General features: G+C 49.2%; 2 protein-coding genes across 2 annotated transcripts in view; one reads left to right on the top strand and one right to left on the bottom strand.

The window, feature by feature from the left end:
• The window catches only part of PPDPFL (pancreatic progenitor cell differentiation and proliferation factor like), a 158,030-nt gene extending 144,612 nt beyond the window's left edge, over positions 1-13,418 (bottom strand). Inside the window, exon 1 of the mRNA XM_070044033.1 lies at positions 13,301-13,418. Within this exon, the coding sequence (XP_069900134.1) occupies positions 13,301-13,307 (7 nt within the window). The 5' untranslated portion in view covers positions 13,308-13,418. The remainder of the gene's footprint in view (positions 1-13,300) is intronic.
• Positions 13,419-13,577: 159 nt separating this feature from the next.
• On the top strand, positions 13,578-24,104 carry CLXN (calaxin). The gene is made up of 6 exons (XM_030859788.2): positions 13,578-13,727; positions 17,692-17,850; positions 18,578-18,682; positions 19,350-19,501; positions 19,769-19,873; positions 23,554-24,104. Exons 1-6 carry the CDS (start codon positions 13,670-13,672, stop codon positions 23,611-23,613), a joined length of 639 nt encoding a protein of 212 aa, XP_030715648.1. The 5' UTR covers positions 13,578-13,669; the 3' UTR covers positions 23,614-24,104.
• Positions 24,105-24,731: the final 627 nt, after the last annotated feature.

The raw sequence follows: 24,731 nt of genomic DNA, 5'->3' as shown, positions 1-24,731 counted from the left end.
ACATCAAGAGAGACCATATCTTGGTCAGAAAACAAAATCAACAAATCTAACAGAATTAAAATCATACAGAATGCTTGCAGCCCACAATGGAGCCAAACTAGAAATTCAAAATGGAAAATAACCTCCAAACACTTGGAAACTAACCAATGCAGTTTTAAATAGTCCATGGGTCAAAGAGGAAATCTCAGGACAAATAAAGTGTGCATTGAACTGCATGAAAATGCCACATAATAAAATGTGTGGGATGTGGCTAAAGCAGCGCTGGGAGGGACATTCATAGCACGAAATGCTTACCTCAGAAAAGAGGGAGATTTCCAAGTCAATGATCTAAGCTTCCACCTCGAGAACCTGGCAAAGTAAACAAAGCAAATGGAAGGACAAGGACAGAAACCAATGAAATTAGAAGCATGAAAACAATAGAGCACACCCATGAAATAAGAAGTTTTGTTTTTTTAAAAAATCAACAACCCTGACAAACCTCCTATAAGACTTACAAAAAATAAAAGAGAGAGAGAAAGAGGTCACAAATTACCAATCAGGCATGAAATGGGGATATTACTACAGATCCTGCAGACATGAAAATGATAATAAGGGAGTAACATGGACAAGTCTACACACATAAATGTGACAACTTAGATGAGTGAACTGATTCCTTGAAAAGCACAAACGACCATAACTTACCCATTATGACATATGGAATGTGAGTAGCTTTTTAAGGAAGCTATTCCTTAACTATTAAGGAAATCCAATTTGTAACTAAAAGCATCCCCAAAAGTTACTCTTCAGGCACAGATAGTTTCCCTGAGGAATGCTACCAAACCTTTATAGAAGAATTAACATGGATTGTATAAAATCTATTCTGGAAACTAGAAGCACCAAATTACACCTCCAGGTGAATGAATAGCCAAGCCTGAGCAACTGCCAGGGGCCAGGAAGATGCAGGATCCCTGAGTCCCCCAGCATCTGGGAGGACTTTGCTAGGCCTTCTGAATAACTGACGGAGTCGCAGTGTTTATGAGAAAGCAGATAAGAAGAAAATAATTAATATAGAACCTGATAAGCATTCCAAAGCAGACATATGAAGGGCACTGATGAGGCCACAGGCAGGGGTAAGATACAAAACACAAACATTTTGGATTATAATAAACTTTAAAGTGCTTTCCTGTCAGATCTTTTCAGGAATTGCACATGTAGTAATCTGAACCATTAAAAGGTTGGAGGATATTAATGAAGAACTAAGTCTGTGCTGTAATTAGCACACAGATTTGCACGTAAAGCATAACTGAACACAGAAACGCGTCTATGTAGCCCCAAGCCTTGGGTGTGTTATTCATTTTAAGCAAATGATTCTTCACATCTTTAGAAATTTAAATTGTAACTGCGTAGGATGTGTGACATGGGGCAGCCTGACTCGATGAGGTTTTGCTATAAACACCAATGAATTTTTGATCTGTTTGAGAAAAGAGGATTCCTTGCCACGAAGTGAGGTCGAGTCTAAAACATCATATAAAATGTGATCAACTATACAAAGTAATCAAGTGTGCTCATGTGCCCTCACAAATCGATGTTTACTTTCAGATTCTGGCCTTCGCCTTGAATGTCTCTGGCAGGAAGAAGTCTGCTTGACAAGGCATATAATAGCATAAACTAAACCTGTCCTCGGCCGAGAAGTCAAAGCCTCCACAGAGCAGCGTCGGAGCAGGACCCGGGCTGCATTGCGAGCCCCCACGCTGGAAACACTCCACCGTGCGTCCTGTGGAAACAGCATTCTCTACCCAGAAGGCACCATCCACCACATCCGTCTCCCAGGGGAAAGGCTTTCCAGAGACCACAGGCCAGTAAGAAATGGCAGGTGACACACGAGGCACCAGCACCAGAGAACAAGCGGCCCCTGGGGATGGGCAAGCCAGTGAAACTGTGCCTGCAGTCATGCCGGCATAGGCACGCCCATCAGAAGCATCATACAAGAGTGCACCATGCACGCACACACGCATCCACGTGCATACACGCACAGGTACGCACGCGCATGTGGCACAGGAACAGCCACCAGTGCGCTTGGAAAGGACACAAAGCCCCTGTGAGGTGAAGCGCACCCTTTGCCCCCAGCGTGAAGCAACCACACCTCTCCGGGCCTCAGCTTCCTCCAGTGCAGCTCAGAGGGGAAAACAACCTACCGCCCAGGGCTCACCTGAGGTCGGATGCTGTAAAACAGATAAAATGCCAAGAGTGCTGTCTGGCACACGGTCAGTATTGAATAACCGTAGCTTGTTCTTGAAAGCAAGATGTAGATGTTTCCTGTCACCTTTCTGGTGCCTACCCTCCACCTCCAGGCTTCTACCTGTCAAAACACGCTGCCCTGGTTATAAGTGCTGGCAAACTCCGATTAGTCAAGCTCAGAATTTGTTCTCAGGAAACCTTTATCCTTCACCGACGTGTCCAGGCCCTCGGCTGTGTTTCCAGATGCTCAACACCCTTGATTCCTCCTCAAGGAGAGGAAGGGCTCTCCCTTCCTGCTGGTCCCTGTCCCCTGCCCCAGGCACAAATATCTGGGCAGCGCAGGGCAGGGCCGAGGCAGCCCGGCCGCAAGAGCGATGCCTCGCAGGCCCAGGGGACCGCTCTGCTCCGAGGCTCCTCCTGGAAAAGCACCGGCTATGTTTGAGACCCAGTACTTCCCCGAGCCCGAGAAAGTCCACATTAGTAAAAGCATGGGGACCGCCTGCCAACTCTCCCTCGGTGACCTCCCTCCCGGTTATTTTCAGCAGTTCCTCTCTCCGCACCAGCCCACAGAGGGAGGAAGTGAGCGTGTCCCCAGGGCGACGGTGTGACCTCACGGCTCCTGCGGCCACACGGTCCCAGGGGTCACAGGGCGGCGCGGGAATCAGTCTCCCGCCCGGCGAGCGGGTCTGCACCACGGGACGCGGCCGAAAGGGTCTCAGCCCTGGACACGGTCCTGGGGGAGGGCAGCCGCCCAGCGCCCTGTATGTAAGAGTCACCCAGGCCGCCTATCTCCCCTCGCCCTCGGGGGTTTCCTAACGGGCGTGGCCGAGCCCCAGGGGACCACATCCCGCGGGGTCCCTGGAAGCCACCAGCCTGCCTCCTCCCTCCCCGCAGGGCCAAGTCCCCTGGAAAGAGGTACCGCTTCTCCTCCGGGTATGTGCTGCCGCGGACCTGCTGCGACAGGGTGGCCACGGCCTGGGGGCAGCGGCGCCCATTCCAGCTCTTCTAAACAGGGGAGGATGCTGAGCTGAGCTGAGCCCAGATCACCAAACGCAGACCCGGGAGCTGACAGCTGGCTGCGGCTCTCAGCCATGGCGACGTGGGCAAGGTGTCGCGGGCACAGCTGGCTCAGCCCCGCTGTCACCCACGGCCCCCGGGCAGCGCTCCCCACAGGCCTGGGCCTCGGCCGCCGCTGCCCCTCTCTACAGTGTCCTCCAGATGCCTTCCCTGTTCCCTGGGGCCTCTTTTCCCGGGAGGCCTCTCCCCTGAGCCCTGGTGCCTGTCAGGCTCTCACATGGTGCTCGTGTGATTTGTGGCTGGTCTCCTGCAGGTCTTAGAGCACCACCCGCGCGCTGAGCTGGCAGAGACCCAGAAACAACCCCCCGGGTTAAAACAGACACGGTGGTTTCCCTTGGATCCGAGGTGAGCTCCCAGCCGCGGGTGGCTCTGCTCCACGGGACCCTTCAGAGACTGAGACCCTCCACGTGAATCCCCCTCCGTCCCCGCAGAGCTGGGACCCTTCAGACTTGAGACCCTCCACGTGAATTCCCCTCCGTCCCCGCAGAGCTGGGACCCTTCAGACTTGAGACCCTCCACGTGAATTCCCCTCCGTCCCCGCAGAGCTGGGACCCTTCAGACTTGAGACCCTCCACGTGAATTCCCCTCCGTCCCCGCAGAGCTGGGACCCTTCAGACTTGAGACCCTCCATGTGAATTCCCCTCTGTCCCCACAGAGCTGGGTCCGGGCAACAGGAAGACTCTCCGTCCCAGAAAAGGAGTAAAGAGGAGAGACGGGGGCTGTGCGTGCACCACTTTCTGGGGGGCCTCCCAGGCTCAGCTGAGCCGTGAAGGAGTGGCTGATGGGTCCACACCACACAGGGGCCAGCTGAGGTCAGCAGAGGGGCCGCGAGCCTCCAACCTTGCGTCCGGCAGGAAGTCGGGATGACAGAGCTGTGGCCCCGGGGACAGCGTAGCGGATGCAGAGCAGTCCTGGCTCAGGTCCAGCCCTGCCTCTGATTGGCTGGTTTGTGCATTATTCTGACCATGGGCTTCTCCCCCCAGAAGATCAGGAAATGCTTCCGAGGGTACCGCTGAGGAGGGAATAAAGTAATGGCTAGGAAGCAGACCGGGGTCCAGGGGCTGTAGGAACGTGGCTGTGACCCGGGCCAGACAAAGGAGGCACCGAGCCCCAGCTCAGGGCACACGGGTTGGGGGGAATCTGCGTTTCTCTGAGTGAGCCAAGGAGAAAAATAAAGCTAGGCATCTCGTGACCATCTTAGAGGCAACATTTGGACTGTTTCACAGTTTCTCTCTTTCCAACGCTGCTGTAAATGTAAACACATCTGTGCGATGCCTCACAAAGACCCAGCAGGCTCAGAAGTCTGCGGCCTCAGAGGAGAAGGACCAGGGCCCGCATCCAAGCAGTTCTGTCCCAGAGATGACCCGGCAAGTCAGAGGTGGCAGGGGAACGGGGGACCAGCCGGGTTCAACCCACCGCCCACTTGGAAGGAAAGCCGGGGCCCTGTCGTGAGAGGGAGATGGTGAGGGCGCCCAGGGCCAGCTGGAGAGGACACCCCTCTGGTGGGAGCGGAGACTGCCCTTTGCGGTTCTCATCAAAGAGCAATTTTTCAGCAATTCTTAAGAGAATAACTCCGAAAGTGCCTCAAAATATATTTGTTCATACGAAACTCACAGTTCTCCTACTAGAGCTGGCATTGTTGGCGCAGCAAAGCCTCACACCAGACCTTCCGCAAAGTTGGGACCAGGACCCTGGCATCACCAAGGGCGTTTCCGAGTCCCTTCCCTGCACTGCATTTCTCCACGACCCAGAGCTTTACTCATAGAAAGGAAGTGGGGAGATGAACCATTTTTAAATCTAAATACGGACTGACTTGACCATCTATTACCAGATTATGTGGACACACACACGTAACGATACACATCCACGACTGAAACAAGACTTTGAAACAGAGACTTTTAAGAACTTGATTTCCAGAACAAGAAGGAACACTGCAGAACTGAATCAATGTGCAAGGCTCTGCGAACTGGCTCACTTTTGTTTAAATGCAAGGTTCTCCGACCACCGAAGAGAGGCCACATCTCCGTCCTCAGACTGAATGAGAAATGAATGCGCCAGAGCTCGGCCGATCCCTGAGAGCAGCCCTCCGTCCACCGCAAGGAGACGACCTGAATCACTCTCTTTCTACTGAGATTGACGTCTCCTCTCCTCTCCTGAGCTCCTGCTGGTCCCATCCCATCCCTAATCCCAGCAGCATCGACACTCCCAGCCACAAAGCCGGCTTCTCAAATGCAGCACTGCCGTCCTCAGAAAACCAATCCGTCAGTGCCGCGGTGATTATAAGACAATGCTGCTTAGTCGGGGATTTAGCCTGTCTCTCCTGAGACAGTGGTCTCATTAACCGCGTGCTCTAAGATCAGTGTTAGTCACACTTCGTTTCATAGGTTCCCAGGTCTGAACTGAATGGTTCTGTTTCAGGGGAATCCAGAAAGTTACAACAATCGTGAAGTTTCACTGACATGGAGTCAGTTGATAGGCGAATGCTGGAGACGTTGGGGAAAGGAGCAGAATCAACAGCAGGCTTGGTCCCGTGAGCCCTTCGCCTACAGTGAGTCCCAAACAGTCAGGCGAGCTATAAGAGATCTGCCAGCAGCAGAACTTGACCTCAATCAGGAACTGACTTCACCAGGGATGAACAAAGAAGAAGAAGGAGAAGGGGGAGAAGAAGGAGAAGAAGGATGTATTTGATTCCTCCTAAGTGCTCCCTGAACAAAGTAAATTCAAATGTGTAAAATCTTATTAAAGGAAAGAATCCGTTGGCTCTAACCCTCCGAGTGTAGCAAACTGTGTTATTTCTACTCGGTGTAAAACCCACTGTGGGATGTAAAAGAGAAAGTGAAGGTTCTTCTCATCTTGAGGCTGAAATCCACCGAGCTCTAAAAAGTGATGACGGACAGCCAGAAAATTGTAGGAAACTAATTATCTACAAACTCGAACCAAACTTTGACATGTCGCATGATGTCATTATAACTGAAGCTCTAGCTGGGACTCTTTATTGTTTAACTGGATCTCTCTTCAGCACAGGATGTGATATCACCTCGCAGAATACAATACGGTTCAAGGTAGGCAGATGCTCAGAAACAATGGGGATGAAAAAAATAGAAAACCTATTTCCAAAGTTTCAAGGATGTCATTGAAAAGGACACGTGAGTTTAAGCTAAAAAAACTGAAGGGAATTTGGTGTGCTTTTTGGAAACATTATAAAGATTCTTCTTCTTGTCCGAGAGAAAACACTTCCTCTGCTGACACAGGAAGGAAGGGTAGGTGGACTCCCTGACGGTAGCTGGGGAAGACGTGAAAATTTAGAAAGTTCGTGAAGGATGACCTCTATTTTCTGTCTGAAGTAATAGGCGAGGCTACATGCTCAGGTGTGACACCTCAGAGCATCGAGAGGGACAAAGAAAAGTAGCAACAGCTCTCACAAGTCACTGAGAAACAACTGTCCCACCGTGAGTTATTATTAGAATGAGTTTTTGTTGCTGTTGTTTAAGTGACAACGTGTATTCCAGGGCAGGCTCTCAAGGCCATGTGCTCTCCTGTTTGTAGGACAGTCACATGCGTGTCCTAAGAGCAGTATTCTGAGATGTGCCGGAGAGGATGTGACCCTTTATTCGTTTCTCTGCTTCCAGAGTGTCACGGGCATTACCCTTAAACATGTGCCTGGTTAAGCGGAGTTGGGGATTAAATTCTCTGGTTTTGACTGAACTAGCCCTGAAAAAAAGGACGAGTAGGTTGAAATCATTTCTTCGCAGAAACCCCGATCTGAGGGTAACAGTGACACAAAAGGCACAAGCCCACGAGCAGGGAACAGAGGAGCCCGGCCCCCTCCCATGGAGCTCTCCCACCGAGAGTAGGACGATCTGGTCAGATCTGCAAGAAGCTGGCCACAGAGAAACACACATTTATAAACTAGAAAGATTCTCCCATTTATGAGATTACGAATGAATCGTTGGAGAGGAAGCTTGAACTGACAGTGCGCTGGGATTTACAATATAAACTAATGACACCATGCGCGTAAGACAATTAAAAGTAAGCGCGTACAATGGAGAGAATAATACTTACAATTTTTTAAGATATTTAAGGGTTGGGAATACTCAACATAGTACTTTATTTTTAATGAACTTAACGAGAAATATTTGTAAATCTCACTTGGGGTCTATTGCTTCATAGTAAGAGAAAAAAAGCCAAATAGCTTTGGGGCAACACTTGCTCCTTCTGGAGACAGGATGTCAAGATTATAAATCATTCATTCTTCAGCAAACGCAACCGGAAGATGCACATAAAGTAGCTATGTTCGTTGAAGCATTAAAGATGGCGTGCACCCCGTTCCCGTCGGGGGACTGGCTGCCCCACTTTGCTGGATGGTGTGTATTGCTCAGGGTAGGCGATCTGTAACATGCGACCCCAAGCTCCAACGCTGTAGAGCAGTGAAGACCTTCCACTCACTCAGTGTCCACACAAGGTGCCCCTGACCAGGACGCTCTAAGCAGTGTCTGTCGTCCAAGGATTTACCGCGGAGCCCCAGCCTCCGGAAATGTATACCCCACCCCCTGCCCAGCAGCTCGAAGGGGACCACGCAGAGATCAGTGGTGTGGCCAGGCTGGGGCAGCCCCTCTCACTTCTGTCCGCGTCCCGCTAGCCAGGACCCGGTGATATGGTCCTGTCTTGATGTGAAGGGCTGAGAAGGGTGGTCTCCCCACAGGACCAGGAGGAATATTAAGGGTGCACTGCTAACCATCACCATGTACGTCTAACACGTCTAAGCTTATGGTGCTTGATCCACTGTGTTTCAAGAGAAAAATGCTGAGTCTCTAAATAATAGAAATGCCAAAGAAAGTATATTCTCACACAAAAGGAAGTAATAAATGAAAAGACTGTTCTACTGAAAATAAAATGTGAAGCTGTGAAGCTCTGACCACAGTGAAAAAACAAAACAAGAGCCCCTGAGTGAGGCTATAGAGACAGCACCAGACAAGTAAGCCAGTCATTTGTAGGCTTCAGTGAGGAAGTCAGTTCAAAATGACCGAAGTCAGTAGTGTAGTCAACTTTATAAAAACGGAGACTTAAAATGCTACGGAACTTTGACAATAATTCACAACGAGGGAGGGTGGGGACATGATGGTGGACCCTTCTGTGCTGCACTGATGCTTACTGCTCAGAGCACTGCAGAGAATGCAAACACTCTCAAGGTCCAGGATGAGCTGTGAGTCATCTATTTTCCTCAGAGACAGGCGTTCCAGCTTTGCCTGCGTTTTCTGTGATGTGCAGCTCAACTAACAGATGCTGGTGCCACTTCCGGCAGGGGGAGGTGTGGATGAGCAGTAAAAACTCAGCAACCCACTGATGACAAACACGCTCAGGAAATTTGGAATAGATGACCGCTTCCTAATCTAATGTAGGACATCTGTGAGAAAGCTACAGCAAACAGCACGTGTGATGCGGAACAATGGGCACCTTCCCTCCAACACAGGAAGCAAAGCGAGGGTCCGCTCTCGCCACCGCTCCTCAGCATCACGCTGGAAGGGGGCAAAAGCAGGGACCTCCCTTTGTTCCCTGTGTTGGAGGGAACGTGCCCAATGCTGATTTAAAATGGCATACAGATTGGAAAAGAAGAAGTAAAAATGCCTTTATTTGTAGAGAACACGATCATCAATGTAGAAAATCTTAAATAATCTAAAAAAAATCTAGTAGAAGAATATACGAGTGTAGCATGTTTCCAGCATACAAGATCCGTGTACACATATCAGTTATATTTTATGTACTATCAAAGAACAGTTGCAATATTAAACATTGCATTTATATTAGCATCAAAAATACTATAAATACATGTACACATGCTCCGATGTGTACACTTAAAACCTCAAAACAATGCTGAGAGAAAGTAATGAAGACCTACATAAATGGAGAGACGTACCATGCCCATGGATCAGAAAAAGCAATAGCTTAGTGAAGACGTCAATTCTACCCAAATTGATGTGATGCAAATAGATGCAAATAGATGCAATAGATGCAAATAGATGTGATGCAAATAGATGTGATGCAAATAGATGTGATGCAACACCTCAGCAGGATTTTGTTTCTTTGGAAATTGACAAGCTGATTCTAAAAGTCATATGAAATGAAAAGAATGTTAATTAATCAAAACAATTTTGAAAAAGAACAACATTACAGAATTTACACCCCCTGATTTGAAGATTCACTATAAAACTACAGAAATGAACACAGTGTGATACTGGCCAAAGAACAGCCACAGTGATCAATGGAACAGAATAGATAGTCCAAAACTAAGCCCACGAGATGTATTTGACAAAAATGCCAGAATAATTCAATGGAAAAGGAAGAGTCTTTTATAAAAATCAGGTGCCCATATGAAAAATAGGGAACATTAACCCTTACCTCAGACACATACGAAAATTAACTGAAGGAAACCAGCGGTCTAAATGTAAGAGATAAAACCATAAACCACGTAAAAAATACAGGACAAAAATCTTTATGGTTTTGGATTAGGAAAATATTTTTAAGCAGCACACAAAAAGCATGAACCACAAAATTAAATTGTGGTAGACTGAACTTCACCAAAACTCAAAACTTTCGCTTTTCAAAGGCCACTAGTAAAAGAATAAAAGTCACAGACTCTATTCTGATAACGGTGTTCCATTCCTAATACATAAAGAACACTTACAACCTACTATTAAAAAGAAATTCAATTCAGTAGTCATTGGGAAATGCAAATGAAAATCACAAGGGGTCTGCACTACACACCCACTAATGACCAGACTTCAGAAGGATGGCAATCCTGACCCAGTAGGACCGGGTGCAAGGGAGCCCTGGGCAGATCCCAAGTCCCTGGAGGGTGATTCAGACAGCACAGTGGCCAGAGCCAGGCTCTGGGCCCGGGACCCAGCGGGCCACAGGAGGAAGCCCAGTGGGTTCCTCAGGACATCATGGGCAGCTCCGTGAGGCTTGGAGGGTCAGCTCCCTTACTCAACCTGCTGACTGATTACTGCTGTCACAGTAATTACTTATCACAGGCCACTCCGTAGTTTCCAGCATCAGAAGCATATGTAAGACGTGAGGGCCCCAACCTCAGTAGACCTCGGGTGTCTGCCTTCCCCACCATCCACTTGCTTAAGGTTCCCAAAAATTACCTAGAGACGTGTTAAGAGCAGTGAGTGTTTGGTGTGTATACTCGGAAAATGTCTTCTTCGCTCCCAGCCCTCTAAAGGCCCTGCTGTACATTCACAGGGGTCTCCAGGACGGGGGCTGCGGAGGAAGGGGCTCGGGGTTCCTCCCACTCAGGCGACTCCTCTCCCTGAGTGTGGACCACGGAGCCTGGGCTGTACTGGCAAATGCAGAAGGATGACAGACAGGTGCCAGACAAAGGGATTCAGAGATAAAACAGACACAAATGTGAGGAGAGAGGGATCATGTACTTCACAGTCCAGTGGGGAGGAGAGATCAGAGAAGGAGAGTCATCACTCAGCGTGGCAAGCGCTGGAAGGGTAGTCCCGAGGCAAAGCAGGAGGACAGAGGCAGGAGGGATTCACTCACAAGAGGGGCCTCAGGGGATGGAGTGAAGGCCTGGCAGCAGTCCTGGAGGGAGACGCCCCTTGCGCTGTCAGGGGGCTGGGGGAGCGGCACAGGGGAGAGAAAGCGGTGAGAGACCAGAGGAGGGTCACCTGCCTGAAAGGTTGGCTCAAGTCCCCACAGAACTTCCCATTACTCGCCCTACAACATAAAACTGGTACAAATGAATAAAAATTATGTAGATAACTAACCTTTATATTTTCCTTTCATTAAAGTAATTTCATAACAGACTTGTAATATACTTGGAAATCAATTCTGTGATGTCATTTCCCACAGCTTCCAAACGCCTCCATCATAAAAGGTCCACACTGAGGGAAACACTTTCATCAATTCGACGTCCAAGCTCTTTATTATGGCAAAATTCCAATTAATTGTAGTCTAAGAGAAAACTGTTTGCACACAAAATTAAAGGAAGCAGTTATAACTTTCATAGTCACTTTAACGTACTTTTGTGTTCATGAAAGCACCCATCTCAAAGCTGCTTGAACTTTGGAAAGTTCTATGATCACTTCATGCACAGCACAAATTCAGCCCAGTTTTTGATTATTCTATTACTGATTGATTCGATATGAGGTAACTGTTCAGGCCTAATTGCCTCTCTTGGAAAAAGCCCTTGGGACGCAATGCTGCATCTCCTCCCCACAAGCAACAAAGTCTATGGACAGAAATTACCACCGGCTCTGAGATGCACTCAGCAGGCTCTATCAGGCCCACAGCTCGTTCTGGGGTCTAAAAATATTAAGTTCAGGATGTCACAAGAATGTAGAGAACGCTCTGAGGTTTGCCAGTATGTGGACAAAAGACGCCCCTAGTAAATGCCTGCTTTCCCTGAGAAAGGTTTGCAAGACCGTATGGTGAGGCCAGTTCCACAATGCTCTCAGAGACATGAGAGAGACGCTATGGTGAATTTGTAAAGTTTTGGCTAAAAGAATAACATAGAAGGAAGACCGGGGGGAGGGGGAGCTGGGAGTAGGACGCGTCACCAAGGTTTCTCGGCAGGTGCAGGGTCTCTGCTGCTAGAACAGATCTGACTCCTAATCAGCCTTCTGTGGCACTGCCCTTCCATTGGCTTTTCCACTTTAACGGAACACAGATGGCGGGGCCCAGGCCTGAAGCTTAGGAAGGAAGAATGGATTTGCTCCCCAAAGGTGCTCGAGAAGCTTCCAGTGCATGAGGTCTGCCCAGACGCCTGAACTCGCCCAGAGAGGAGGTTGCTCCCCAGACACGCCGGCAGGGAGTCTGTTCAGCACACCTGGTAGGGACGGGAGCGGCTCCCCTTATTAGCCCCAGACAGCCACGCTTTGGGCTGCTTGCCTTTCTAACGAGCACCCCAACGATCTCTAAGGACTAAATATTTGCCACGGCTCTGGCATCTGACAGATCACTAAGGTCTCGCAGTGCGTGTGTCAGAATACATCCATCTCCATCTGTCCCCTACAGTCCTGTTAGAAACGCCGCACCTGCCGGACAAGGGCACGAACAGGAATACCGCTTAACCGTTAACGGTGGCCATCTCACATTCACTATCACTTCATATTAATTAACAGTTCTCAGGGAATCTGCTTCAGGATCATACAGTGCCTGCCTGCCTTCCCCAAGCATCCTCGACCCTGGATTCAAGCAGCACCCCAGTCCTCCATTCAACAAACACATGAAACAAGGAAAGAGAATCAGAGACCTCATGTGGGGTTGTTACATACCGTTGGCAGAATTTTTCTGCTTTCAGTTTAACAATGACAGTACACACACTATAGAATAATTTGTATTCAAAAGCATTTTGCCTTCTGAAGCGAAACAAGTGACATGTGGGAGAATATTGTAGGTTTTTTGCTCCTGGCTGAGCTGACCCATGTTATCGCTGTCTTAATTCAAAGAGGGTGTTTCATCTGTGTTAAGAGCAGAAAGTCCTCTCATAGTAAAGACGTAAGGACTAGCCTTTGCAGTCAAAGAACCTGTCTTTCAAATAAGTAGAAGATCCATTTTACTGAGATATTTTCCAGAAAAGCAAGGTCAGGCTGTACCCCAGAGCTAGTGTCAGCTGTCAGCTCGTCTTTATTTGGGAGGTTGCCTCTTTAACAAGCTGAAAAGTTGCCAGGGGCTCTCCCCAGACTCCACGGACAGCCTCCAGCCCCACCTCAAGAATGAATGAGGGGGCGGGGAACTACTCCAAGTGCCTCTTGCTCTCTGCAGCATCACCAAAAACTTGAAGATATCCTGTGGCAGACTCCCTCCTGGCAAAAGGACTGGCAACCTGAGAGCGAGCCCCTCACCCTCCCGCGCCCGAAAAGCCGTCGTCTGGACCACACGTGCTCATTCCTGCAACCCCCGGGTTCCCAGACCTCGCTGAGGATCTGAAGCCTCCCTGGTGTCGCGCTCACCACCCAAGACATCCCCACAGAATTCAGCCCTGAGGACTCACGGTGCATCTCATGAAAGGGGTTGTGAACTCGAGCCAGCCACACCTGGAGGGTCACCCGCCGACGTCACAGTCGGAACGCGGTCGCAGCGCGCCTGGCCGGCCCTCCCAGGGAGACAGTGCCGGCCGGCCCGGGAGCCAATCAGCTGCCGCCCAGGCGTTGCCATGGCTCGTCGCCCGGTTAGGATCACGCCCACCCCAGCCCGGCAGCCAATCGGCGGCCGCCAAGCCGTTGCCATGGCCACGTCGTGTGTTAGGACCGCGCACGCGCACAGGGGAGACTCGCCGGCAGCCTCAGGCCCAGGCCTCGCGAGGGTCCCGGCAGCCGCCCCACTGGACACGGGCCGCGACCCGGTTCCCTGAGCGGCCGGCATGAACCGCAAGAAGCTGCAGAAGCTAACGGACTCCTTAACTAAAAATTGCAAGCACTGTAAGTAAGAATCAGGTGCCGGGTGTGCAGAGGCTCCTGGGCCAGGTCCTGTCCTGCCCGGTGCTACTGTTCCGCCTGCAGAGCCCGAGCGCAGTCGGAGCCCTCTCCACGCCCGACCCTAAAGAGGAGTCTGGAAGGGAACACCAACATCAGCTCCTTGGGGCGGGCACTCCTGGCGCCCATGATCTTAAGGCGCATTTCCAGTATCCAGGTATCTAGTGCTGTACCCGCACGCACGCACATAGTTGCTTCTCAAACCTTCTCTTAACTTACCCTTACGCTATAGAAACGGGATTTATGTACCCTGGAGACACATGTGGATTTAGCTTCAGACACAGGTGGAAAACAAGCACTAAAAACCACCGAACTAGAAAAGTAGCCCAACCAACAGCTCTTCTTAGAGCAAATCAACTGGCAAGGTCCAAGTTTTGGGAATTACCAAGAGACCTATAAGGGAAAGTGGTTATCAGGGGTTGAACATCCCTAGGACAGACACGGTGAAGTGGCCCAGAAACTTGTATCTCAGAGCAAGGAAATGTGCCTGGAATCCAAGAAGCTCAACAAAGCTAAACACACAGTAAAGGATCTGTTCCCAACTCTAGACCCAACTTTCCAGCAAAGTGAAGGATTAGACTTGGCAGGTGGCAAGATGGACACCTATTGAAGACATCTGCTCCCATCTCACACATAGTCTGAAAAGTGGTCCTAGAATTTCACAGGTAACCTTAGAATTATATTCAGACTGAAAAACAGGACTGTGCTTGGGCAAGGAAGTTGTGGATATGGCTTAGATGAGGGAGATATGTGACGAGAAATCTTAGAAGTTGAGTGCTTATCGCAATAATCCCACAGCCATAATCCCAAGACTACTCCCACTGTGCAAAGAAAGAACAAACATGTTCTCATGTAGTCCTAGAGATTATGGGATCTAGTGCCTTCTAATCATACTCAGTATCTTATATGATGAGTGGTAGGAAATCCTGTCAGGATGGTGCTGGAAATAAAAGTTACGTCTAAAAAAAGTCATCCTATAATTTAAGATATTATCATGGTTATTACAATCTGATGAGAGTTTTGTTCTGTTGTTTTTCTTAAAATACTTTCATTTGTGGGAAAAGGCCAGATCTTAAACATCTAGTAAACATTTTAAATAAACAGTGCAATAACTGCTATACACAACGAACACTGAATTTGATTTAGTTCCTGTTCAAGTGAGTTTGCAATGTATTGCAGATATTCTGTGAACATATTAAAAGATGTGAGGGCTTCCCTGGTGGCTCAGTGGTTAAGAATCTGCCTGCCAATGCAGGAGACACTGGTTCAAGCCCTGGTCCGGGAAGATCCCACATGCGGAGCAACTAAGCCCGTGCGCCACAACTACTGAGCCTGCGCTCTAGAGCCTGCGAGCCACAACTACTGAGCCCTCGCGCCGTGACTACTGAAGCCCGCGCACCTAGAGCCTGTGCTCCGCAACAAGAGAATCCACTGAAATGAGAAGCCCGTGCACTGCAACGAAGAGTAGCCCCTGCTCGCCGCAACTAGAGAAAGCCTGTGCACAGCAACGAAGGCCCAACGCAGCCAAAAATAAAATAAATTTATAAAAGGAAAAGATAAGCGAAAACACAGCAAGAAAACCAGCCAACTCTTTTGATTTTTGTCCTACATAAAAATTTTAAAGTGAACCTTAAGAACCTTGATGATTACCAGTTAAATTCTTTAGAAATAGTGACTAATCATGGGCATTATAATAATTTTGAGTTTCTTTAAACAGAGGACCTTTCTTCTAAAGTCAGATTTCCTTTTAGTTGCCAGGTGATAATCCCACCAAGATGAAATGGATAGATTTTGTAGAATCAAAGAAGAAAGTATCTTAAATGTTTGTCTAGTTAATCCACCATTCTGCAGATCTGATCTGCACAGCAGACTTACACCTTACAAAAAGATGAAAATCCATTCTCGAATTTCCTTAATTCCATTTAGTATTCTTTTTTCCCAATATTTATTTATTTATTTGGCTGCACTGGGTCTTAGTTGCGGCACGTGGATCTTTTAGTTGCGGCATGATATAAGAAACATTTCAGCAAGAGAATTTTTCCTGTGGAAAAATTACCCATCTTGGATCTTTTGGGGAATAAATTGAGCTAATACTCTTTCATTTTTATTTCAGCTGAGATGGGAAATGGCTAATCAACATCCCCTCAGCTAGCATTTCATATATGTGATCAGACTGCATCATTCTTCATGCAAGGTTTTCTTCCCCAGCCATTAACATCACTTTTTATTTTTAGAGTTTTTTATTGTGGTTAAATAGACATGACATAAAATTTAGCATTTTAATTATTTTAAGTGCACCGCTCAGGGGCACTAAGTACATTCACATTGTGCAGCTGTCACCACCATCCATCTCCAGAACTTTCTCATCTTTCCAGCTGAAACTCTGTCCCCATTAAACTGTTGCTCCCCACTTCGCCCTCCCGCAGCCCCTGGCACCCACCGTCTACTTTTTGTCTCTATGAATCTCACCACTCTGGGTACATCATATAAGTGAAATCAAATAATATTTGTCCTTTTTCATCTGGCTTGTTTCACTCAGCATGATGTAGTCAGGAGTCAGGCAAGTTGTAGCAGGAGTCACGATTTCCTCCCTTTTTAATGCTGACTCATGGTCCATTGTATGGATGGACCACATCTTATTCATCCACTCATCCACCCATGGACACCTGGATTGCTCCCACCTTCTGGCTGTTGTGACGACTGCTGCTATGAATAATGGTGTACAAGTATCAGAGTCCCTGCTTTCAATCCTTTGGGGCAAATACCCAGAAGTGGAATCACTGGATTCTGTAGTATTTCTATGTGTAATTTTTTTTTGAAGTGACATACCATTCATACCGTTTTCTGTGGCAAGTAAAGGCTCTTTTTAAAATTATAACCATTACATTATTTCTACTATTTATCAATTTATTTACTAAATCATTTGTTTTCCAACGTTTTCAATGTTCGTCTTAAATTGTGGCACCCCAAACTGGAACTCGCCCTCAAGCCTCTCCTGGCCTGTAAGATGAGGTGGGATTTATCCATTTCTTTGGGCTGTTTTCCTTTACATGCACACAGCTTCCGTCCTTGCTTTTAAAAATACTCAACCTTAATTTTGTCTTGTTTTGAAATAAGATCTTCCCCATCTTCCACCTTTACCTCATATTGAAACTCACCTTTATGTTCTAATGCCAGACACTAATCCTTCCACCTACACACCTCGGACAGCGATGGGGACACAATTAGCTCAGTGTGAACAGCACCACCCTCTCTGCAGTCGTGTGTGTGCAAGCAGGCATGTGTGTGCACACCCTTTAGACACAAAAGTCCTTCCTCCGAAGTGCTGCTGCACGGCTGCCTGTTAATTTCCAGCCCTCACAGCGAGAACCTTCCTGGGTGCTAGGATATGCTTAACTCCTTCCTTATTGGAAAATAGGTGACTCTGCTTTCCAAACTCTGGCGCACGGCTTCACGAAGGCTAATGTGAGATGAAAGTCGTTGCCTGGTTTGGGGGAGGCTGGTATCTATTTCCAGGGAAGAGTTAAACTGCAAATCTCACGAATGCCTATAATCAAAATGCTGGGGGAAAGCTACCATTTTTAACATCGCCATGGTTACTCAGAATCAGACCCCACAATCCGCATTCAGGTGACCTGGCTAATATTATCGTCCTTTTTCTAACTGTGACTGCACTTACATCTGTTTGGAGGGACGGCTGCTGCCCTTACTTCAGTGGGAACTTCTGAGTAGTGACCATCCTCTGGTAACTCGAGGGTCATGAATCTCAAAAGAGGACCGTCTCCTGTTGACAGCTGCCCATTCATGATTCCAGTGTTGTTTGTCTACAAAACTCATTTGTGCAAAGTTTAAGTTGGACATTAAAGATTAAAAGGCGTTTTTGTTACATCTCAATTTCATTCTTTCACAGTTAATAAATTTGAAGTGAAATGCCTTATCAATCTTTTCTATAACTTGGTGGGTGATGTGACAGAGCGGCAGGGTTTGGACGTCGGGCTGGATCGGAACGCCTTTCGGAACATCCTGCACGTGACATTTGGGATGACGGACGACATGATCATGGACAGAGGTGAGCGGACGTCAGTGTCTAGACGGGCCAAATCCAGCCATAACTGGGAAAAACAGTTTGGAGTTTGGACAAACTCTGGGCGGGAAGCTTCACGTTCTGTGTTTCCAAATCCATTTGAACATAAAAGTTTAATTTTTACATTCATAGGGAAGCACATTAGGGAAGAAGGTAGCAACCACTCTTTCTGTGGATTTAGGAAGAGGACAAAGTCAACTTGAATAACTAGGTTTCCTTTCTTTACATCAGAAAACCCGAGCTATTTATATTCCTACTTAGTAAATAGAACAATAAATAATCGTTTTAAAAGGACATTTAAACTTCCTTACATCATCAAGAGTATTCCAATAAAAGTTAAGATATAATCTTATCTATCATGTAATAGCAGTACTTTTCTTGGGTAACAAAATATAAAATTATATGTTTTATGTTAATATATCAACAAATTTAATGTACCTATATGTGTATACGTTCACTGTTGATTCATGTATTTAGCTATTCAGAATTTACTTGTTCCCACAAAGTATGAAGGGAAACGTGAACGCTTAAGTAAAAGAGTTTTCCGATGTTACGACATCTTAGTTTCCTCCTTTATCAAATGAGAACATGGGACCATATGGGCGTGAGGTTTCGCCTGAATTTCAGAAGTGCGTAGCCCTGTGCGGGTCCGTCACCGAGAATAGAAACGCAGCACAAGTGTCACATTTTTTACTTCTCTCTTTTTTTTTAGTATTCCGAGGGTTTGACAAAGACAATGATGGTTGCATAACTGTATCAGAGTGGGTGTATGGATTATCCGTGTTTCTTCGAGGAACTCTGGAAGAGAAAATGAAATGTAAGACTTCGTGTTATCCTATTGGTTTGCACTTTACGATAAGTACCTCGAAAGAGTGAAAATCATCAATGTCTTCCAGCCCAGCCAGTGGGGTGGGTTTGTGTGTTGTTTGCTTGGTGTGAATTCCCATCAGCCTCTTTTACGGAGCAAATTCAGGTCAATAATAAGGGTTGAAAAAAATTAATAAAAAGGCAAATCAAGAAGTTCTGAGGCGGAATCCATGCCAAGCCAGACCGCACAGGCAGGTGGTGCACGTGCGGACCACGTACGCATGCGTTTACGTATGAAGGTGGTAAGTGCTTTACATATTTTGTTACTCAAATTGTCATCATACAACATCGATTCAAGTTTCTGATTCTTAGTTAATTCCTAATTCATCCCAATGAACTCTGTTTAAGAGGCGCAGTTCAATCCGTTTTCCAAGGTTTTCACGGTGAGAATGTTAAGTCGTTGCTCCTTGGCCTGCTCTTTGAAGCTAAGTATAGGAAACTTTCTAAGGATTGTTGAGTATGTTCAGTAAGCGGACATCAGGCATTTGTTAGGGGAATTGATTGCCCTGAGGCCCGAGGCTTGATGTAAACACCACTGGAGCCCTGGGCCTTGAACACCATCAGAACCAAGGCCGCCTTCCTGGACGCAGCACATTCGTACCGGTTCTTTCTTGAAGATTGCTTTGACGTGTTTGACTTGAACGGCGACGGCTTCATCTCGAAGGAGGAGATGTTCCACATGCTGAAGGATAGCCTCCTGAAGCAGCCGTCCGAGGAGGACCCCGACGAAGGAATCAAAGACCTGGTGGAAATAACCCTGAAGAAAATGGTACGATGGGTAATTTAGAGTTTTCTCGTGAAATCCACAGATGTGGGGTAGAAATAAGAACTCAAATTAGAGTAACTCTCAGTTTCCTGCCTGGTGAAAGACAGCACTCGGACTGTGCTCTTTTATCATAATATGACAGTTCCTTTCAATTTCAGTACTTAGCCTCATACTTTTCTGACGTCTTCTTTGTGAACACTGGGCCATGAGAAGACAGTGTGTGTTTGTGATGTTTTCCATGTTAACTGCGGTGTGGCCGGTTGCCCCCAGGACCACGACCATGACGGGAAGCTGTCCTTCGCAGACTATGAACAGGCTGTGAGGGAGGAGACTCTTCTGCTGGAAGCATTTGGACCATGTCTTCCTGACCCAAAGGTAACGGCACTACATTCACAGAACAGTGACCAAAATGTCACGTAGGGGGCTTCCCTGGTGGCGCAGTGGTTGAGAGTCCGCCTGCCGGTGCAGGGGACACGGGTTCGTGCCCCGGTCCGGGAGGATCCCACATGCCGCAGAGTGGCTGGGCTGTGAGCCATGGCCACTGAGCCTGTGCGTCCGGAGCCTGTGCTCCGCAACGGGAGAGGCCACAACAGTGAGAGGCCTGTGTAACCAAAAAAATAAATAAGGAGCACGGAAACAGGCTGCAGGGAGATGGGGGTATGGCTGGAAGGACAAGGAAGTGTCCCCGGGTCTTTGCGGACACAGCGGTCAGCCGGGGAGAAGGGCCCAAGCAGAGAGAATGACATGCATGAGCGAGGGAAGCGGGGGATACAAAGGAACCTGTATTAGGTTCATGAGACTGATGATGAAGCGGGAAGACACAGAGGGCCAAGTCCATGGAGCTCGGAGCTGGATTTTGTCTTGAAGATCACGAGGATTTGTTGGAAGATTTTAGGCAGATGGAAGGATGTGATATATAAATATTACCCTATACCCACCCACCCCAGTCTCTAGTCTGTATCTCCAGCTGCCTTCTCAACATACGGAGTAAATGATCTCAATAAACTCTTGATTTTCTCCCAAACTTGCCCCTCCCCCAGTCTTCCCTAACTCAATAAATGACACCCCCCCGCACTCAGGTGTTCAGTCAAAACCCTAGGAGTCATCCTTAACCTCTCTCTCGTAACACTTTTCGCTACTCTTTCAAAATAAACCCTTGAATATAATCTCTTCTCCCACGTCTGTTGGCCACCAGCCCCCATCAAGTCGCTGTCATCAGTCACCCAGCCCAGGTCATGCTTCCACTGCTGTCCCCCTACTGACTGCCCTCCACAATATCCAGGATATGTAAAAACACAAAGGTTCTCAGGCCCCTCTGGTTCTCGAGCCCCTCCCCGGCGGGCCCTGAAGTCTGCACGAGGCCCCTTTCTCTCTTTCCAGCCACGTCTCCTGCTGTGTCCTGTCCTCTCTTCCCCTGGAGCCCCCCCGGCCACCTGCCCTGCCTCCCTGGTGCCCTTGTGCTCGCCGTGACCTCTGTCCAGAATGTTCCCTCCAGACCTCGCCTCGTTCAGTCTCTGCTCAGATGCTGTTGATCATCTTAACTTCTCCTCCCCTCCATCCCCGACCCTGCTTCTTTCTCTTCACAGTTCTTATCGTCACACAGAATATATTTACTCACTTATTGTCTGTCTTGACATATAGATGTAAGGTCCCTAAAGCAGGAACTTGGGAGGTTTTCACCATATTTCCTCACATGTAGTGTGTAGCTCATGGTGGGTCCCTAGTAAATGTTGAGTGGGTGGATGGATGGACAGGTGGGTGGATGGATGGATGGACGGGTGGATGGATGGACGGGTGGGTGGATGGACGGGTGGGTGGATGGACGGGTGGGTGGATGGATGGACGGGTGGATGGGTGGATGGATGGATGGGTGGATGGATGGAGGGGTGGGTGGATGGATGGATGGATGGGTGGATGGATGGACGGGTGGGTGGGTGGACGGGTGGATGGGTGGGTGGGTGGAGGGGTGGGTGGATGGATGGATGGACAGGTGGGTGGATGGACGGGTGGATGGGTGGACGGATGGACGGGTGGATGGATGGACGGGTGGGTGGATGGACGGGTGGATGGGTGGATGGATGGAGGGGTGGGTGGATGGATGGATGGACAGGTGGGTGGATGGACGGGTGGATGGGTGGACGGATGGACGGGTGGATGGATGGACGGGTGGGTGGATGGACGGGTGGGTGGATGGATGGACGGGTGGATGGGTGGATGGATGGATGGGTGGATGGATGGAGGGGTGGGTGGATGGATGGATGGATGGGTGGATGGATGGACGGGTGGGTGGGTGGACGGGTGGCTGGGTGGGTGGGTGGACGGGTGGATGGATGGACGGGTGGGTGGGTGGACGGGTGGATGGGTGGATGGATGGACGGGTGGGTGGGTGGACGGGTGGGTGGATGGATGGACGGGTGGATGGGTGGATGGATGGACGGGTGGGTGGATGGGTGGACGGGTGGACGGGTGGATGCATGGACGGGTGGATGGGTGGATGGATGGATGGACGGGTGGATGGGTGGATGGATGGATGGGTGGATGGATGGACGGGTGGGTGGATGGATGGATGGATGGGTGGATGGATGGACGGGTGGACGGGTGGACGGGTGGACGGGTGGATGGATGGACAGGTGGATGGGTGGATGGGTGGATGGATGGATGGATGGACGGGTGGGTGGATGGACGGGTGGGTGGATGGATGGACGGGTGGGTGGATGGGTGGATGGATGGATGGGTGGATGGATGGACGGGTGGATGGATGGACGGGTGGATGGATGGACGGGTGGATGGGTAGATGGGTGGATGGATGGATGGATGGACGGGTGGATGGATGGACGGGTGGATGGATGGACGGGTGGATGGATGGACGGGTGGATGGGTAGATGGGTGGATGGATGGATGGATGGACGGGTAGGTGGATGGACGGGTGGGTGGATGGATGGATGGGTGGATGGATGGATGGGTGGGTGGATGGATGGATGGATGGGTGGATGGATGGACGGGTGGATGGATAGACGGGTGGATGGATGGACGGGTGGGTGGATGGGTGGATGGATGGATGGGTGGATGGATGGATGGATGGGTGGATGGGTGGATGGACAGATGGATAGCTGGATGGAAGGGTGGGTGGATGGATGGATGGGTGGATGGGTGGACGGGTGGGTGGATGGGTGGATGGATGGGTGGGTGGATGGGTGGATGGACAGGTGGATAGTTGGATGGAAGGTGGGTGGATGGATGGGTGGAGAGATCTCAGAAGTGCCTGAGGGAGAGTCCTGGATCTATGTCCTTCCATCTCCTCAGAAACTCCATCATTTACCTTCATCTTTACCCTACATCTTCAACCTCCTTCCTCACTACTAAAACCTTCCCATCAGAATTTAAACAGACCTAAACCTGTCACATGTGACAAACAAAAGGGAAGGAAGGGAGGGAGGGAGGGAAGCAAAGGAGAGAACTTCCCCTAGTTCCACACCTGCTTCTATTTCCTGTCCAAGGCTTGTTTTGTCACAGCCAAGCGTCTTGGAAGAATTGTCCATGTTTATGACCTACACGACCATCGCTTCTTCCCGTCCCCTCTTGCAACTGCTCTTGCCAAGGTCACCCGCACCTTGCTGAGAAAGCCCAGGCGGTAGGCCCTTGGGTTCTTGTCTCGCTCGACCTCGTCCCTCCCCCACCCCCTGCTCTCCATCCAGAGCCTCCCGAGCCAGGAGGCATCTCCCTTTCGTGCTGAGCCCCCTGGACCCCTGATGCGCTCACACTCCTGCAGCCCCCACTGCAGTGAGCTGAGCTCCCGGCTCCTGGCTGAGAGCCTAAGCTCATGGCAGGGGCTCCTGGGAGCCAGGCCATGTGGTCTCGCCCACCCTGTGGGCCCAGAACCAGCGCTGGGCTGGAGCAGAGTCCACGCCTGCGGGTGAACACGCAGCCCCTCCCAGGTCCCCGACCCCACTCCTCCTCGGTCACTGCCCGTCTCTTCGGATGTTAGGAGGCCTAAGGAACATTTTTTGTTTATTTTTTTGAAAGTCTGTACTAATTTGAACACTTCCATTTTGCAGAACCAGAAAGAATTTGAAGCCCAAGTATTCAAAGATCCAAACGAGTTCAACGAGGTGTGAATTCCTAAATGTCTTGTTGTCTCAAGTGAGTAGAAAAGGAGCCTCATCCGTGTTGTGTATTTTTCCTGCTTAGCTCGGAACGTGGTTGTGAATTGCGTGTTTGGTGAGAGGGGTCAGGGCTGACTAACGTGTATCATTCAACTTTGGCGTAAGACGCCACTAAGATAGACGAAGACAAGGGGTTCCTTATTAGCTGTGGTTGGGTTTGGCCAGACGAGTGAACACTGTGGAGACAAGGTATCACCTAGACTGTCTGTTGACACATAACTGTCATAAAATGTTTGTATGAATGAAATGAATAGAGAGACTATATCATCATGAGTTATTTTCCTCACGTCAGAAAGATGCTGGGCACGCGTTTAAAAATCACTGAAACTCTGTGTCTTCCTCCCACCCTCCCTGTCCCACGGAGACATATGTATACGTACAGCTGATTCACTCTGTTATAAAGCAGAAGCGAACACACCATTGTAAAGCAATTATACTCCAATAAAGATGTTAAAACAAAATCACTGAAACTACTGAGTTTCCTCTGGAGCAGGAAATGATCAAGGTGGCACCCAGAGCACAACGGTTCTGGCATTTAGCGTTGAAACGTCTTTCTGCTGGGCCCTGAGGGAGACTCAGAGACACGGAGCCTGTGTGCATACGATCTGTGTTACTGTTTGAGGCGTCTGAGGGCACAGCCCGCTGCCCAGAGCGGCCCTGGGTAAACACCAGGGCTGCACAGTACCACGAGGCACCAGGAGGCAAACCCACCTGTGGGTGGGCAGAGGCAAGAGTGCTCTTCCCTGGACCTGAGGGGTGAGGCCCGGGTGCGGCTCTCAGCTTCCCTCTGGAGTCAGCCGGAGGCCGCCCTTGCCAGCGGATGAGGAGCTCGCTCTCTGTCTGGCTCCGCTGTGTCTCCACCTGGACCCCATTCTTGGTCCCCATCCCCCGCCCTGCCCCTCAGTGCATTCCCCCCACACCTGGGACTCCCCTTGTGCAGCCCCTCCTCTGGGGTCACATCCCACTGCACCCACTGGCCAGGAAGCCCTGAAGACAGCCCTGCCTTCCCCCTGCCCACCACTCTCCAGCAGGTGCCCCTGGGCGTCAGGTAGCAGCTTGAGAAAGAAGGG

The sequence above is a fragment of the Globicephala melas genome, chromosome 17, assembly GCF_963455315.2.
Source record: "Globicephala melas chromosome 17, mGloMel1.2, whole genome shotgun sequence".
Classification (NCBI taxonomy): Eukaryota; Metazoa; Chordata; class Mammalia; order Artiodactyla; family Delphinidae; genus Globicephala; species Globicephala melas.
Note: the sequence above shows the minus strand (reverse complement) of the source record. Positions and strands in the feature narration are given on the sequence as shown.